General features: G+C 36.5%; 1 protein-coding gene across 1 annotated transcript in view; it reads left to right on the top strand.

The window, feature by feature from the left end:
- Nucleotides 1-16,894, top strand: part of ADGRV1 (adhesion G protein-coupled receptor V1) — a 293,978-nt gene that overhangs the window by 33,434 nt on the left and 243,650 nt on the right. The window contains exons 12-21 of the mRNA XM_075488638.1: nucleotides 3,488-3,520; nucleotides 5,196-5,322; nucleotides 5,410-5,595; nucleotides 6,529-6,709; nucleotides 7,323-7,486; nucleotides 8,144-8,267; nucleotides 8,647-8,913; nucleotides 11,408-11,534; nucleotides 13,641-13,858; nucleotides 15,000-15,743. Coding sequence (XP_075344753.1) covers nucleotides 3,488-3,520; nucleotides 5,196-5,322; nucleotides 5,410-5,595; nucleotides 6,529-6,709; nucleotides 7,323-7,486; nucleotides 8,144-8,267; nucleotides 8,647-8,913; nucleotides 11,408-11,534; nucleotides 13,641-13,858; nucleotides 15,000-15,743 — 2,171 coding nt within the window. The remainder of the gene's footprint in view (nucleotides 1-3,487; nucleotides 3,521-5,195; nucleotides 5,323-5,409; nucleotides 5,596-6,528; nucleotides 6,710-7,322; nucleotides 7,487-8,143; nucleotides 8,268-8,646; nucleotides 8,914-11,407; nucleotides 11,535-13,640; nucleotides 13,859-14,999; nucleotides 15,744-16,894) is intronic.

Here is a 16,894-nt window from a genome sequence, read left to right on the forward strand (position 1 = left end):
AGCAATACACATTCACAGTTGCAATTCAGTTTCTCAGGTGCCTTTCAAAACATTCACTTTCTGCAGAATTCCAGTTCTTGGTCCAATTCTTGGTCCAAATCTGTCAAATTCGACCACATTGCATCTCTTAATAATTATTATTTTATTTGCAGGGGTATTTAGTTCATAATAACATTGAAATTCCCGTGTTACTTTAAAATTCAGTCAAAAAAATCTTCTTTCTGATAATTTGTAGTACTATGTGTTTAACAAAGTACTGTTAGTACTTTGTTAGTTTAACAAAGCTCTGTTAGTTGTCCTAATTAATCTGTAGTTCTTGCTAAATAATGATTAAGGTTTTTTTAAAGAAAGAATTTCCCTAATGACAAGTGATTTCACATGAGATTTGTCATATGGAAAGTAGGTTTTTTACAGCTGTTTCATCACAGAAAACACACTTACGCAGTTTGAGATTGTGTTTCGTATGTTAACATCCTGCACATTGCCAGGTCTTATCCTCTGTGATAAAATGAAACTTCATGTCCACAGATAGCCGTTTTACAGAATAAGTTAAGCTGAGGAGAAAGAAAGGCAAGTGGCTTTCCCAGTGAGAGGGATCTCCTTACTCCTGGTCAAGTGCTCTCTGGTAGCTGGAGCTCCTTGGTATGGCTAAGCGACTGTGTACAAGGAGCTGCTTTAACTTTTATCGTTACTTCTGAATGTCCCTGCCTGGGCAAACCATGAGTTTTAGAAGTTCTAAATAGCCGTTTTTGTTCTGTTTCCACATTGCTGTTATAGGAATGCCTACAGAGATGGTTTCACATACCACAAAGAGTGAAACAGGACTAAACTGATCCTGTGCACTCTGTGGCAGTTTGGACGTGGTTACTCTGCGACGAAAGGACTGTACGTGAACAGCGTGTTGTTCTTGGACGTTGTCAGGGCATGTAGCAAGAGCTGATGGCTGGTGGGCTGGGGGCTGTGTGGTGGCGTAGAGGCAGGAGTCCAGCCTGATAACATGGCCGGTTGGGCAGGGTCCCATCCCATCGCCTCCATCAAGGCGGAGAGCAGGCTGGAGCAAGTCACTGGGGGCAACCGGGAGTCCAGGGCATCAGGCAAGGTCATGGTGGTGGGGCAGGTCAAGCCAGGAACACACATCAGGTTTAGGCTGGATGATGATCGCTGGGGTCAGGCATAGCCCAGCGATTGCCAGGCAGGTCCACAGTGAGGAGACAAATCCAGGGTCGAGCCGGAAAGTCACCCGATGGGTCCTGGTCCAGGGATGTTATGAGAATTTATATGTGTGTACCTCAGAGTGTAGGTACAGAATCACAGAATCACAGAATCGTATAGGTTAGAAAAGACCTTTAAGATCATCAAGTCCAACAGTAAACCTAACACTGCCAAGCCCACCACTACACCATGTCCTTAAGCACCTCATCCAAACGTCTTTTAAATACCTCCAGGGATGGCGACTCAACCACTTCCCTGGGCAGCCTGTTCCAATGCTTGACAACCCTTTCAGTGAAGTAAAATTTCCTAATATCCAACTAAACCTCCCCTGGCGCAACTGGAGGCTATTTCCCCTCGTCCTAGAAGGACAAGTATACGAAGAATACGAAGTATACAAGTATATGAGTATATGAGTATGCGAGAATACGGAGGATCCTATTATGTACACTCTTTGTTGCTCATGTAACAGCAGCTCAGAGTTGGAAGACTAAGCCTAGGTGCTTCTATTCCATTTTTGCATAGGCTATTTGGTGCCTTTTTTGAACAGTAACCAACATTTATGATGTCAGAGCAATGACAGCAATCTGGCCAGTCATGCAGAGAAAACACGGTCAGATCAGCCAATCAATAAATAAATAAATAAATTGATCCTAGTGTTGAAAATGGGAGTCAGATGGAGAAACCTCCCAGACAGCGGTTTCCTTTAGCAGTGGATGGGCTGCATCTGACTAGTTGCTTTCTGACCTGCAAGTTCTCTAGATTCCGATCTGACTTACACTATGACTGTTTTAAGTTAATAAAATATTGCCAGTCTTCTCAGTCCTTTCAAAGAACACCTGGAGGTGCTCAAGATGCACACCTCATGGTACCTCATGGCCGTTTCATGTCTGCTACCCTCTTCAGATTTCTGTAGTGCTGCCATTGTGCATTACAACACAATATTAGCTTGTGGCACTACTCCTCAGTTCATCTTAACAGACTTTTTTGTCTGAGCTGTGTTTGGACACATGCAGTGTAACTCCATGCAGCTGAAAGAGATTTTATTTCTGGCATAACCTTTCACTTTCTGATGAATTATTATGTCTTAACTACTTAAGCTTGTACATACATATCAAAAACTCACTTGATATAATGGTTCATTTGTATTCTCTGTTGTAAATTATATTAACAACAGCTTAGCGATATAATTAAATTGTAGCATTACCAGCTCTGGAATTTTCTCCTTGATCTTTTCATTGTATTAATACTTTGATGGTTTTGGAACACTTTTGCACATGTTTCTGAAGGAAGGGAGAGTGTCTCAATGTATAGTATTTAAAATCTAGCCCCACTGGATATCAATGAAAAATTTCTATTAATTCAGATCTCCTATTTGAAAGAATGTATCTGCAAGTGGATTTTCTTTATTTTCTCAAAATTTTGAGTGAACCCTTACCTCTATTGAATTCTGAATCTGAGTTCTTTCTGACATTAGTGAATTCAGAATTTCACTTTATAAATTCTGTGGTAATCTGTTAATGGTGTTTTGATAGAAGATACAGGTTTTATATTTAATTTATATTTATTTTAGGTTAAGAAAGCCAAAATGCATGCTTGCCATTGCAGAATAATACTGCCCTTTCATCTGACTTGATGTGTTAGTTTTGTTATAAGTGCTTGGCCAAAACGGAACCAATTAAGAGATTAGCAAATACACTTTTCTTATTTTTGTATTTTTATATTTATTATTTTACTTTGGTAATCTGATTAACTGCAAAATTGTCACAAGTAAAGTTTGATGTGATTTTGTGCCAAAATAGTTTTTGATATATACCCGTTACAACTCCCACTGTGCTTGCTGTTTTTATCATTACTTTGGTAGATTGTTGAAGTAACATCATGGAAGCATGTAGATTTTTTTTTTCTTAATTGAAAGGCTAATTATAAATTGCTGGTGCAGTTGTGAGCAGGCACAGAGGTTGGCAGTAATCAAGCTTTTGGAGGAGGGCCTGGTAGGATATACCATGAATGGGTCTTGACATGCCGAATTGGTCATGGGGTCATTTCTCCTGAGTGGGAACTGCCCACTTGCTAGCATTTGTCAACAGGAAAATGCCAAGCTAGTAGGGTTCCCATAAAATGAACATTATAAGCTTTTGGAAAGGAAACAGAAAGCTTTGTGGTTTTTTTTAAATTGTTATTAATCTTTTCTAAGATTAGTACTATTGAAATTCTAGCAAGTGGCACTTTCATTCCTTCCCCCATCCCCTTTCTTTCTTTCTTTCTGTGTCGACAGGGTAGAGACAGAAAGGTTTGTCGTGTACTTTGGGTAAGTGCAGCGAACTATGGTTTGTCTTCAGTGAATCAATGCTTTGTTTTACAAGTGGTTGGTTTGGACAGAATCTGTCTTTGTCATTTCTTTTCCTCTCAGGAATCACGTCTTCTGCATCTCTTCAGACAATGCATGCTTGCCCTTTGGTGTTTAATGTGATGGCATGAGGTTCTGGCTTGAGGGTGTTTCTTTATTTAGGATCTGTGAATGATGAAAGCTATGAATGCATGGCTCAATGTTTCATATGTGAGCTTTTGATGCAATAATGGATTAGTTGTTTTAAACTGCCACAAATATGATTTGCCCCGACTAAATGACTGAACTGACTAGAATTATACAGAAGAAGTTTTCTGTGGTCAAACATGAGCGTTTATCTTGTTTTGGAATAACCTACATGTAGTTTATGTTAACACAAGTTATTGTGTCTGCTGACATATTTTTTACCGTGCAATAAACATGACATGTTACCCTATTAAATAGATATTTCCTGTTTTGCGTCTGTATGCTGCCTGTAGACTTTGCTACAAGATACATTGCTATTTATTTTTTTGCATGGGGGCATTCCATTTATTTATGGACTGTTTGTGGAAACAGTTCTGGAACTGATTTCAAATATTGGACGTAATAGATCACATTTCTTTCTACATGAAATAGTGTTTGATGAAGTCTGGTTTTTAGTACGGTGAAACTATAAAAATATTTACAATATGTTGGACCAAGATTTCATTGAAATTTCTTCCAGAAAACACGGAATATGCACAGGAATCTAAATACATAAAACACCATGTAATAAGCCATATCTGAACTGTCAGTCTGAAGGTGCATTCTTGATGCATCCCTCAGTAGTATGTTTTCTGTCATTTTTATTGTAATGAACTTAAAACAGTGTCGTTGAAACTTACCACATCTGAGGAAATGAATGCAAGAAATGTGCAAGGTTTCCTTCTCTTGTCAGATATGGCCCATTCGTGCCCATGAGCAAGACCAAGGTGGTGTAGCAGTAGCCCAGGGAGAGAAATCCTCCAGCAAGAGGAGCACTGTTTGATCATGCCTGTACTGCTCACCGTATGCTTTTAGGCAGCCAGTTTGTAAGGGAGGAGAAAGGGAATGAGTCTGAGCTACTGAGGGTAGGTCCAAACTGGGATCCTCTGGGTAGTGTCCACATCTTACAGAAGGCAGGTTAATGCACAAGTGAGGATGAAATCCGCAATATTGAGGGGCAAGTCTCTTCCTATTTGCAACAATAGTAAATTTTGCAGGTTTTGCAGATACAAATATGTCATTGTCAATGTAATTTCTATTTGTTTAAATGATTTTGGATTATCCTTTATGTTTTGATCCAAAGTAATACTGAATGTAACTCTACCTTTTTACTGTACAATTCTCTTTCTTTTCCTGTGTGTTGTCCGCATGTGTGCCTAAAAAACCCAGAATCACCAACTATAAAAACTAATCAGAAAACAAAGTTACTTCAGAAGCAAAGGTTTTTTTTGCAAATGGATAAAACATACTGATGTGTCTTTCTTAATTTATTTTATTCTTTGCAGATAATTGTTTGTTTTCATCATTTATTCATAAAATTCATCAGTTTTCTGATGTCCTTCACATAGGTGTGGATTTACTTGCCAAACAGAATTGTCACTCAAAAAACCCGCTTGCCTTCCTTTCTCAGGGTCAGTGTGGAAAATCAAATACTGAAATATGGGTTTACTACTTGTGAAATTATTATTTTGGAAAATGATGATCCTGGAGGAGTGTTCGAATTTTCTCCCTCTTCCAGAGGTCCCTACAGTATCAAGGTAGCTATCTGAGTCATTTCTCCTAATCATTATGGACAACTTAGTTTAAGCAGAGTGCTAGAAAAAGCTGGATTTTCTTTTTTACAGGAAGGGGAGTCTGTCGAACTGCAGATTGTCCGCAGTAGAGGAAGTCTCGTCAGGCAGTTTCTACGCTACACTGTGGAACCAAGAGACAATAATGAGTTTTATGGAAGCACAGGAATTCTGGAGTTTAAGCCTGGTGAAAGAGAGATCATAATTACTCTTCTGACAAGGATGGATGGGATTCCAGAGGTAAAAATTAATTTTTTTTCTCTTCAAATTATGCTCACAGGCATATTAGTTTGTCACTTATTAAAATACAAGCAAATATATAGGAGCAGAACAAGTGTGTAATGGCTTTTCTCCAGGATGTCTTCCCAGCTTCCAAACCAGGGATGCCTGGATAAATAAAAGATGTCTTTGGGTTTAATAGTCCTCAATGGAGGACTTAAATTGAATTCAATTCAATTTCTGTGAATTGAAACAGTTACACTTTGTATCCATGTAAGTTTTTAGCATCCATGACATTCTGTACTATAGAGTGCCATTATTTAATTGAACTCAGTGTGAAGAACTTCTTTTTTGTTTTTTTTCTAGTAATCATCTGCTAGCTTCACTCAATGCTCCCCAGTCTAGACTGATAGTGGCCTTATAGATACAGAGATGCAATACTTGTTTTAATGTTCCTTAAAGCATTACCTGTGAGCTTTTTTCAAGAAACAGATGAAGTACAAAGTCCCATTACATTCATAAAGCAGGCTGAGATGTTCTTTCTAAATTAGTGTGCTATCAATGGTTTTAAAATCTTTGCTTTCCCTGTTACAAAGCCAGAAATGTTAATAAATCTTACAGAAAAGAAAACTTACCTTTCAGGGAGCATTACAAATATATTTGTACTAGTGAATTGATGTGATTCTAAGTTAAGTACACAAAATAAGTCCTTGCCTATAATAATGCTAGATTTTTGGAGAAAATGGCCCTGTCAGAGATAGAAATTTCTAATTATTTCTTTTTTCTGATGGCAATGTACAAACACATTGTGTGTGTAGAAAAGTGTGTGTGATTTCTTTTTGTTTAAATTTATATCTCTTTCTGGCTGGCTAGGGATTGTGGATGTTTGCCAGTTTGTTTTGGATGTGAATACTGGATATGTATTTTTCTTCTGGCTGAGTTTCCCTCTTCTAGCTGGACGAAGTATATTCTGTGGTACTCAGTGGCTACAGCGAAATGCCAGGCAAGTTGGGGAATGCCACAATGGTCAATATAACCATTCTGAAGAATGATGATCCACATGGTGTCATTCAGTTTCTACCTGATGAACTATCAGTAACAATAAAGGAAAGTAAAGGAGAAATCATCTACGCTGGTAATTCTTTTTTATTAGAGTTACTGTTTTATCTGCTGTCTGCCCCTGCAAGGCTTCTTTTCCCCATTTCACCTTTCTAGGACAAGGTCTGACTCAAGTCTCCACTCAGGAGTTTCCAGAGTGGTATGGTGCCAGCAAGATGAGCAGTGGAGACTGAAGTGGGGAATGATGGGCCTGGAAAGACAGAGGGATCAATCCAGTAAAAAAATGGCTAGAGAATATGCCAGACAGGAGGGACGGAGTACTGATGTATGTGCAGAGTGCAGCCTGGAGGTAGTAGCTCTGTTTGTGGAGCACGAAGACTAGGGTGCTATGTGAGAGAAGAATAGAGTTAAATCTTCATATAGGTGACTTCAATTTATCCGTCTCTATTCAATTATCAAGTACATTTACAGGCAAAAAAATAACAAATTTGAGTAAGTTTGAACTGCTTTAATGGTCTATCTTTGCGTGTCCTTTCATGTAGTGTGCTCACATATTATTAGTTTTGCAATAAGTGAATTTACGTATTATTTCCTTTCCCTTTTCTTTGTTTCAGCTTTGCTGACCTTTTTATTTTTGATTTGTGTTGTTCTGAAGATGGGCACTGACTGTATATGTTTGTATTTTTTAGCTGCTTACAGAGTTGTAAGAAACCAAGGAAACTATGGCAAAGTTAGTGTGTCTTGGGTTGTTGACCCAGCATGCACCAATGACATCTATCCAGAACAAGAGACTATTTTCTTTGATAATCTGGAGTTTTCAAAAAATATCACCATTTACTCACTTCCAGATGAGGTAAACATTTTTACAGTGTTTTTGTGTGAGTATATGGGACAAAGAGTAAGTGCTAAAACATTACAATTTAAGGAGAAAGAAGGAATGTCTGTTTTTTAAGAGCCTGATAAGTATTTGTAAGAAAAATCAAAATGCTTGGGTAAAACTGAGATTACTTCAGCAAATCATAAAAGAATTTGAGAAGCTGTGCATACCTCTAAACAAAAAAAGTTAAAAGCTGAGAGTAGTTAAACGTGGTTAAATTATAGAAAAGTTCATGTGAATAAAACCCTTGTTTTGATAGCAGGAATCCTAATTTTTATTTTTAATGCTGATATATTTGAAGTAATATAAGAAAGAATGAGAATAATTAATAATAAATAAATAAAGCTGTAAAAATAAATTACATGTATCAGAAGCCCGAAACTGCAAGATAACTTTTGGGTCATCTGTACAACAGTAAAGATGAGGGGACTTATTTACAAAGATTTTAGACTCATGATTATTTCTGTGTAACCGTATGAACTGTCATTTGTCATCCCTCTTGACACACTTAAGGCTCAATAAATAAAAAACAACACTCAGAAATCTCTGGTTTGTTAACCTGCTCAGCTGTTCGTTGTAATTTCTTAATTGTTTTGTATGCAAGAAATTAATTTGTAATGCTTTCTCTTTCAGGTACCTGAAGAGATGGAAGTATTCATCATCAGTTTATTCAATGCTACTGGTGGAGCCAGGCTGGGCAATATAACCAGTGCAGTTTTACGAGTTACAAGGAATGATGATCCCATTTATTTTGCAGGTTAGATATTATTGTTTTTAAATGTAGAATACATGTACTACCCCAATCAGATTTTATTGACAGACCAGATCATTGAGAAATCCTAATGCCAATGGAGCTAGTTTAAAAAGTTCATATTTTTGTTGTGTTGAATTTGTATTTGTTTCCTTCAGAACCTTCCCTTATTTTATGTCATTATCCTCTTTTTTGATGATGGGATTGATTAGATGGCTAAGTACAACAATATTCTCTTGTACCCGCAAGTAGTTCCACGCCTTTACCGCATGCGCCTTTTGTTTCACTGAGGAGAAGGATCCTCTTGGGGAGGATTAAGAAACTAGGGCACACGCAAGGAGCTCAGGCTTGAACTCAGGTAGATTTGTTGCTTGTGTGTTTTCAGAACCTCTGACAGTGAGCGTTAAAGAAGGAAGTGTTGCAAACTTTACAGTCCTAAGGAACGGATCAGCTGATGTTGCTGTTGCTGTCCAGTATATTACTGTTAATGGAGATGCAACAGCTGAAGAGGGAGACTTTGTTCCCAGTGGAAAAAGCAGTGTCATTTTGTTTGACGTTGGAGAAAGAGAGCAGAACTTGTCTGTGTATATTAATGATGATGATACCCCTGAAACTGATGAAACATTTTATATCTTCCTTTTGAATTCTACAGGTAAAAGTAATGATTTGATGTATGTTTAGTAACTCTCCTTTTCTTTTGCTGCAATTTTTACCAGCTTGGTCTTATCATAAAGCAATATATAAATGCCAGTTATTATATGAATAAGGTTTGCTTCAACATTTCTATACAATTACTGTACACACTGTGTTTGGATTTTCATCTTGAATTGTTTAATTGGAAACAAAAATCAAACGATACAGCTGAAACCTTTCCTGCAAAAACAACTGGAGTGAAAGTCTCTTTTCAAATGTAAATGCTCCAAATTAGATGGGGTTTTGACTTGACGACAGAAACACAAGGCTAAAGAATGTTAGTACTGCAACAGTCTTAGGGAAAGAGGGATTCTTTTAGATTTTTTGTCATGCTCCAGTGTATACTACACAACTGCCTGATTTTTGTAAAAACAAACAGAACTGCCTTATTTTAGAGGAAAACATGTAAATTGGTCTCTGTTTTATTTTTGCAGTAGTGCAATGTATGCATACATTTTTTTTCAGTCTGACATTATAGTTTTACAAGGCTTAATCTCCATAAAAATGTGTGTTAGAAATTACCCAATGTACCACCAGTAAAGAATGGGTTTATTATCTTAGAAATAACATTGTATTTTTTTTTTTAAGTTATCATTTAGCAGGAAATAATACAGAATTATTCAGCACATTCCTATTTTTGAAACCGACGTCTTCTGGAATAAACCATCACTGCTGTGTAGTTTTGATAAGAAAATATAAGTTATATGTAAGAAATAAGTAAATTTTCCTGGGCTCTACCTGCTTAATAAAGACCCTCCCCACCCCTAGCCCTGCCAAAACTCAAGGTGTAGAGGGAGAGTCATCCACAATTGTGTTAGCAACTTTTAATAATTTACTGTCCTCCAGTTGTTATTATTCTGTAGCTGAGAGGTGATAACAGGCTGTGAATGCACTGCATATCTTTGCAATGAAAACCAAAAACTGAATTGAATAAGCCGTCAAAACAATGACTGAGACTTCAGGGGCTGTAATTTAATATAGCAGAGGAAAACTATCACAATTAACCATCAGACTATACCTTCACATTAGATTGTGTGGTAGGTTCACAAAGTAAAAAACCTACCAGGGATTCAATTCAAGACGAGGAAGTATAAAATTAGATTTCTTCGTTTAGACATGCATACTAAGTGTCTTAGCCCTCATTACAGTCTATAATGATCTGATTCAGTCAGTGGGAATAAGAGTGCTTCAGGTCACACCAACGTGGACACCCTGTGGCTGGTCTATGCATTGCTCACAAGGCTTCACTGACCTCGTACTGAATCCTGCCCTAGACATTGCTACCAGGCAGCCAGAGAATTATGGGGGAATTTTTAGCAATTATTTGACTATGAGGTAGCTTATGTGTTTCCTGAGGTCAGCTAGCATTCAGTCTGGTACCCAGGTCTCTTAGAGAACACCAACCTTATAGAAGTGATTGGACAAAGCTGTTCTTTTCCTTTCTTAAATTTTCCCTTCAGTGATCTCTATCTACTTCACTAACCTTCTTCAGGATCTACTGATATTTTCTCTTACCACTCTATTGGGAACGTATGATGGCTTTCCTCCTGGCACACTGGTCCTACAAGAATGGGTAGCTGCGGGCTTCCTTTGCCTCTGAAAGGAGGGTCATATTATCATGCAGCCTCTCTAGAATCACAAAGAATACAGAATATTTCTATACGCATTCCTGAAAGCAAAAAAAGTTATTTTCTTTCTATGATCTATTGCACATATTAGCCTTGATTGTTACATCCCTTTTGAAAATCGTGTTGGACTGTTGTACCTCAGAGAAAATACAGATAGAGGTGTATGAAGTTAAAGCAGTAAACACAATGTTTACTTTGGAACAAAAGCTGGTCTAACCCTCTTAAATAGGGTGAAAAATCGGATGGGGGTGAAAACATAATGTACATCTGTGGACATAGGAAGGGTGTTAGACTGTCCCTACAGTGCTAATACACACAGAAATCCTGCTAGCTTCCACTCTACTTCACAGGTGTCTTATATTTTTTTCCTTTAAGATAGGCTGTGATATGGGTATGAATAAACTCTTAGACATTGTTCTTAGCTTGTATTTAGTTTAAGTGCAATATTTCTATTCTAGGTCTAAATGAGACCTGGGATCTCTGAATACATATCTTTGTCTTTTGACTTGACCAATTGATCAAATGTGAAAGACTACCTCTCATGCAATCCTTTCTGCTCACAATCACATCTTCTCTGGTCATGTCACATATATTTTGTCCTGCAAATCTTATGTCTCGTTCTCTGAATGAGATGCTACTTAAGTATTTTTACTCTGATTTGCCCATTTTTTAATATCTTGAATATTGGTTTTCACTGATTGTTTTATCATTGTTCATTTCTTAGTTTGCATAAAAGCAGCTGGTGTGAGAAGGAAACACCTTCAGTTTTAGAGTTACTTCCACTTCTGATTCCAGTTTTGGTAAAATTAATCACCGTTGTTTTAGGGGATACTGTTATCTTTAAGGCTGGAGTGGCTACAGTTATTATTGAAGCAAATGATGATCCTAATGGAATTTTCTCCTTGGAGCCTGTAGAGAAGCCAGTGGAAGAAGGCAAAAGTAACAATTTTTTGTAAGTAACTTTTAAATAATACTTTTCCACTTTTTTTGGAATGATGTATGTGATACTTTATGGATAGTACTTTGAACTAATCCCATCCAAGTTTGCATTGATAAAAATGTATTAAAGGAAAATAGCTTTACTAAATTTTGCATTAAATGATTTGTAAACATATTGAAGACATCAGCTGTTATATTATCAAGTAGACTGTGCATATTAAAATATATACAGAAATTCATGTTAAAATGTAAATAAATAAAACTACAGCATTGTTGTTTTCTTATATTCTCAGTAGACTTTAGATACAGAAGAACTGTGATGATTGAGCAGAATATAACCTGGACTAATGGAGAAAGAAAAAATCTTCTCAAAATACAGCTAAATACGACTATGTGGTTGTTTGTTTCTTTTTGCACCCTACTTTGAAGCCTTCCCCTATAAGCAACCTGTATTACTGTATTCTTTCTGATAGTTTGTTTTTCTTCTATCTGTGAATTACAGATGGAAGTCTGTACTCAAAGTCCAGATGTGACTGTCTTCTAGACTGAAAATACTGTTCCTTAGTCTGACCTCTGAAAGTATTTTCCTTTCAGCCACTGGGATGTATTCAAGAATGAGAAGGGTTAAGAAATTGCTTGGCATCTTACCTTGTTACGTTCCATAAAGTCAGGATCGGATTATAATTTCACAAAAATACTGATTTTTCGTTAAGAAACCTCCAGACAAAGAGAAGTTAGGTCACAATAATTGTGATAGTGTGAACAGTTAGGGAAGAGGTTCTTTTCACATTTGTTTAGTTATCTTTTATATCTTTCTTTGTTTGTTTGTTTGAAGGCCTTGAAGCAGATGCCTATGACTGTGAATTAGATCTTTATGCTTGTGTTACACATCTAAAGATTGAAAATCCTTGAGAAAAGAGGATATTAAATATATTGTGTGTTTGATTTTGTTATGCTGCTCTTTGGGGGGGGTTTATTTGTCCTTTATAATCTTATTTGCAGGATAAATTTTTTTCATGTGATGGTGTGAAGAACGATGATTTGAACTAACCATGTTTATATACAGGTGCTTTATGGAAGCACATGATACCAAGATCACCAACATTTGAGGACCTTTCTCAGTCCTCATTGATGAAATATATTTACTAGGGAGCTGCCTCTTCCATACCCTCACTGCTTTGCCTGTTGTGTGGTACACAACAAAAGGGTCAGAGTAGCATATAACCTAACCACTGAGCACAGCTATGGCAGCACCGAGCTTTAAAGGGAGTAATTAGAATTACTGCAACAGTGCTACACAGCCGGGATAGAGCGCCATGGTTAATGGCAAAAAAAGAAAAACCTTTGGAAGCGTAAACAACACAATTGTGTTTCTGTGCCTAGACTAGTTTTGCTGAACTAATTTTTCAGCCTGATATAATCTCTTTGTACGGCATTTTATTTTACCGTGCAAACAGAAGCACACTTTTTGTATGTAAAGCACACTTTGTTAGTAAGGGTACTATATGATTCATTTTTATTTATAATGTCTTTTGGAAATTGGTGAAATTATGTTACCAGATAGCTATACAAAAAATAAAATCTTGGTTTTATTTACTACATTCTTAATCTGGAATAACCACAGATTTCTGAAGGACATAGAACATAACCCAAATTTAATACCAATGTAAGAAAGAGTTTAAGGAGGCTTGATGGTTAAAGGAAGAAATGTTTGTGGTTAAGTGTAGATGATTCTCTTTCTTGTCTAAGGGTGGCCAGGTATATACATTTTTAATATCAACTTGCTGAACTATTATACATTTGTATTTATTATTTACATAATGGAAGAGCAAGACAAACTGATGTTTAGCTTAACAGTACTACTTTGCATGGACCTGCATTGGTTACTTTTTTTCTAAGGTACCTGTGGTATACCTGGGAGTAGAATTATACTGTGAAATTGTGGGCCTTCAAAGAGGATTGTATTATTGTTCATGGTTGTATTTATTGTTCATGGTTATTTGGAACGTTGTATATTGTCATTCACAGTAAGGAAGATTAGTGTAATCGTGTTTGCCCTTGCTAATGAATGCTGATGCATACCTGCCAGGATGTTTACTCTTTCTCTATCACTGAACAGGGTTTTGAGACATAGAGGACACTTTGGCAATGTCTCATTGACCTGGCGGCTGTTTGATAATGACTCTGCACTGGGGCCAGGAGAAGAGTTCTATGAAACTTACGGGACTGTGTGCTTCGTGGATGGTGAAGGATCAAAGCCAATAACACTCCGTGCTATTTCGGATAGAATTCCTGAATTCAATGAATTTTACATTCTGAAGTTGGTGAATGCTTCAGGTATTGTCTTCCATATCACCATTCCTTCATTTCTGGTAGAAAAGAATTATGTTTAATCAATCAAAAAGAAACCAGCCCTGGAAAGAGCTTTGCCTTGAATCATGTCTTGATGTCTTATACTTTTCCGGTAAGGTTTTAGGTTTTATTTTTCATTTAATCTTAATTTAGGTATATGAATGCAGTTATTCCATTCCTGAATTAGTTATACACATTTTTGTGATCTGACCTTTAAAAAGGATGCCTCTTGGTGATTTCAGAGATACAGATCTTCATGTAGTTGAAGACAAAGTAAAGATATTAAAGGATATGCATGTCTACCATAATGGAGGTTGGCTGGTTTGTTTGCTTTTTTCTAGAGAAGGTGAAATACTTATAGTTACCACTTCATGACTTAAATTACAACTGCTGCAGGTCTGCTACTGAGCAGGGTTCCAAATCTCCTGGACTCATTCCACCTCAGTACTATTTATGGTCTTCTGTGCCCAGATACAACTGAAAATATGTGTTGACCTTTCCTGTAAGTGAAATCCATATGCACGTACAGAAAATTTTCTACGTATAGTAGGTGGATCACTGCACACTTTGAACATGGAGGCTCTACATTCACATCATGATCTTCGTATCATGAATTCTTACTGTGCAGAAATAGATGACTAATGGCAAGGACTTGGCAGCAGTTTTAATACACAACTGGTTACTGATTTTGCAAGGTATCTCTGCTTCTGTTTCAGAGGCAATGGGCCAAATTTTGCCATTCCATATTCGTGTAAATCTTGGAGTAATCTTGAGAACTGAATTTGGCCCCATGTTTATCAAATGAATCAAAGGTAACCTATCTCATTGACTAATTCAGAAAAATTGGAGCTAATATTGTTTTAGCTGAAAGACAACTGTATGTTTTGCAGTTGAAAAATAACATACTGCTTTGTTTTCTATGAAAATTGTGTCACTATAGTGTTTTAAAAACAACACAGTAAAATTATGTTATTTTTAAATTTTCTAAGCATTCAGAAGCTCTTTAAAGATTTAACCCTTTTTAGAAACATATTTTATTAGAAAAACGTTAAATACTTAGTAAGTTTTTTTGGACTGTGTTGTTTGAAACCGACCATTAACTTTTGCTCTAACTTCCATTACATAGGTGGTTCTCCTGGTCCTGGTGGTCAGTTATCTGAAACGAGCCTTGCTGTAACCGTGATGATCCCATTCAATGATGACCCTTTTGGAGTCTTTGTTATAGATCCAGAGAGCCAGGAGAAAGAGATAGTGGAAGATGTTCTTTCTGAAGATGATCTTTCCTATATTACAGACTTCACCATCTGGCGACAACAAGGCACTTTTGGTGTTGTCCGGTTAGGTTGGGAAATACTGTCTAGTACGTTTCAAGCTGGACTACCATCAATGGTAGACTTCTTGTTGCTGGGATCATTTCCAAGTTCAGTACAATCCCAGCCTCACATGAGGCGCCATCACAGTGGAACAGATGCTTTGTATTTCAGTGGAAAAGAGGATGCATTTGGGATTATTGGTCCGGAATACCCATACAATGGAAATACTGCAGTAACCAATTTTACATTTTCAGCATGGTTAATTCCTAACGTCAGTACTGATGGTTATATAGTTGAAAAGGATGATGATAATGGGACCTTATATTACGGCGTGAAAATCCAGACAAATGATTCTCATGTTTCTGTAGCGCTTCATTATACAGCATTAGGATCCAATATGACATATATGGCTAAAGCAGCAGTCCTGAAATACCTGGTTGAAAATACTTGGCTTCACCTTCTGATTACTCTGGATGAAAGTATAATTGAATTTTACATGGATGGAATTCCAGTTCTGGGAGGAATGAAGAGCCTTAAAGGAGAAGCAATTGCTGATGGTGAGCCAATAGCTTGCATTATTTTTCTCAATATGTAAAGTTCTGCAATGTATGGAAGAGTCTAGCTCCTTGACAGATGTATGCAAGATACTGAAATTATATCTGATTAGTTAATTGAAAAGAATGGATAGAAATTTCTGAGGATTTTCAAAAAGCATATGGAAATTAGAGCTGGGAAAGTTCCAAAAAATTCAGAACTATAACAGAGCTTGGATTGCAATAATTTGAAAATAAATTAATAATTTATAATTATATTTTTATATGTATGCTTATCATGTATACATACAGTTATATATATTTGCAATTAATAATTTCCATAAGATTTACAGCACTGTAGCTGAGAAAGGACTTTTTTCCTCTCAGTTTCTGAAACAAAATGCAATAATGATTTTGTTTCTAGTTGTGTATTATATTACAACTAAGCCAATATCTTGTAAGCTATAGAATTTTTCAGGGTGTAGATTTACTTAAGTATGTATTTACATGGTGTATGAAAATTATGCCTATAAGTTTAATAGTGTTCCAAGGAACATTAGCATGTGTACTTCAGTTTACCTAACTGGATAGTCCCAGATGTGGTTTTAGTCATAGGTAACCATTACGGACATTCATTCTGAACTGAACTATACTATACTATACTATACTATACTATACTATACTATACTATACTATACTATAACATACATATAACACTGCTATGTTATGCTATAACATAGCATTGACAAGAGAAGTATCAGAACAATTCCTTTGTAAGGTCAGATATTATGTGATCAGAATACATTTATATTTACTCTTTCTTTTGCATTTCCCACTCTTCCACGTGCATTTTTTTTTCTTGGAGATCATCTCCATCCTTTTTCCTTTCTTCCTATCACCTTCAGTTTCATGTGTTATCTTTGGTAGGGGTAGGCAGTGAATAATTATCAAATTCTTGAATACAGTCTCCTTTTCTGTAATCAAAGAAGGAGAGTTAAAAACCATACAGTGATGTTAAATGAATATACATCTACATGCATATATGTACACAAACATAGAGTGAGAATAGAGAGGAAACTTAATTAATTGTATAGTGTAGTATTTTATTTCTGCCTGTAAATTTCCAGTGGTTGAAGTCTGAGAAATAAATTTGCCCTCTGTAACAAAGTAGTGCC

The sequence above is a fragment of the Mycteria americana genome, chromosome Z, assembly GCF_035582795.1.
Source record: "Mycteria americana isolate JAX WOST 10 ecotype Jacksonville Zoo and Gardens chromosome Z, USCA_MyAme_1.0, whole genome shotgun sequence".
NCBI lineage: Eukaryota > Metazoa > Chordata > Aves > Ciconiiformes > Ciconiidae > Mycteria > Mycteria americana.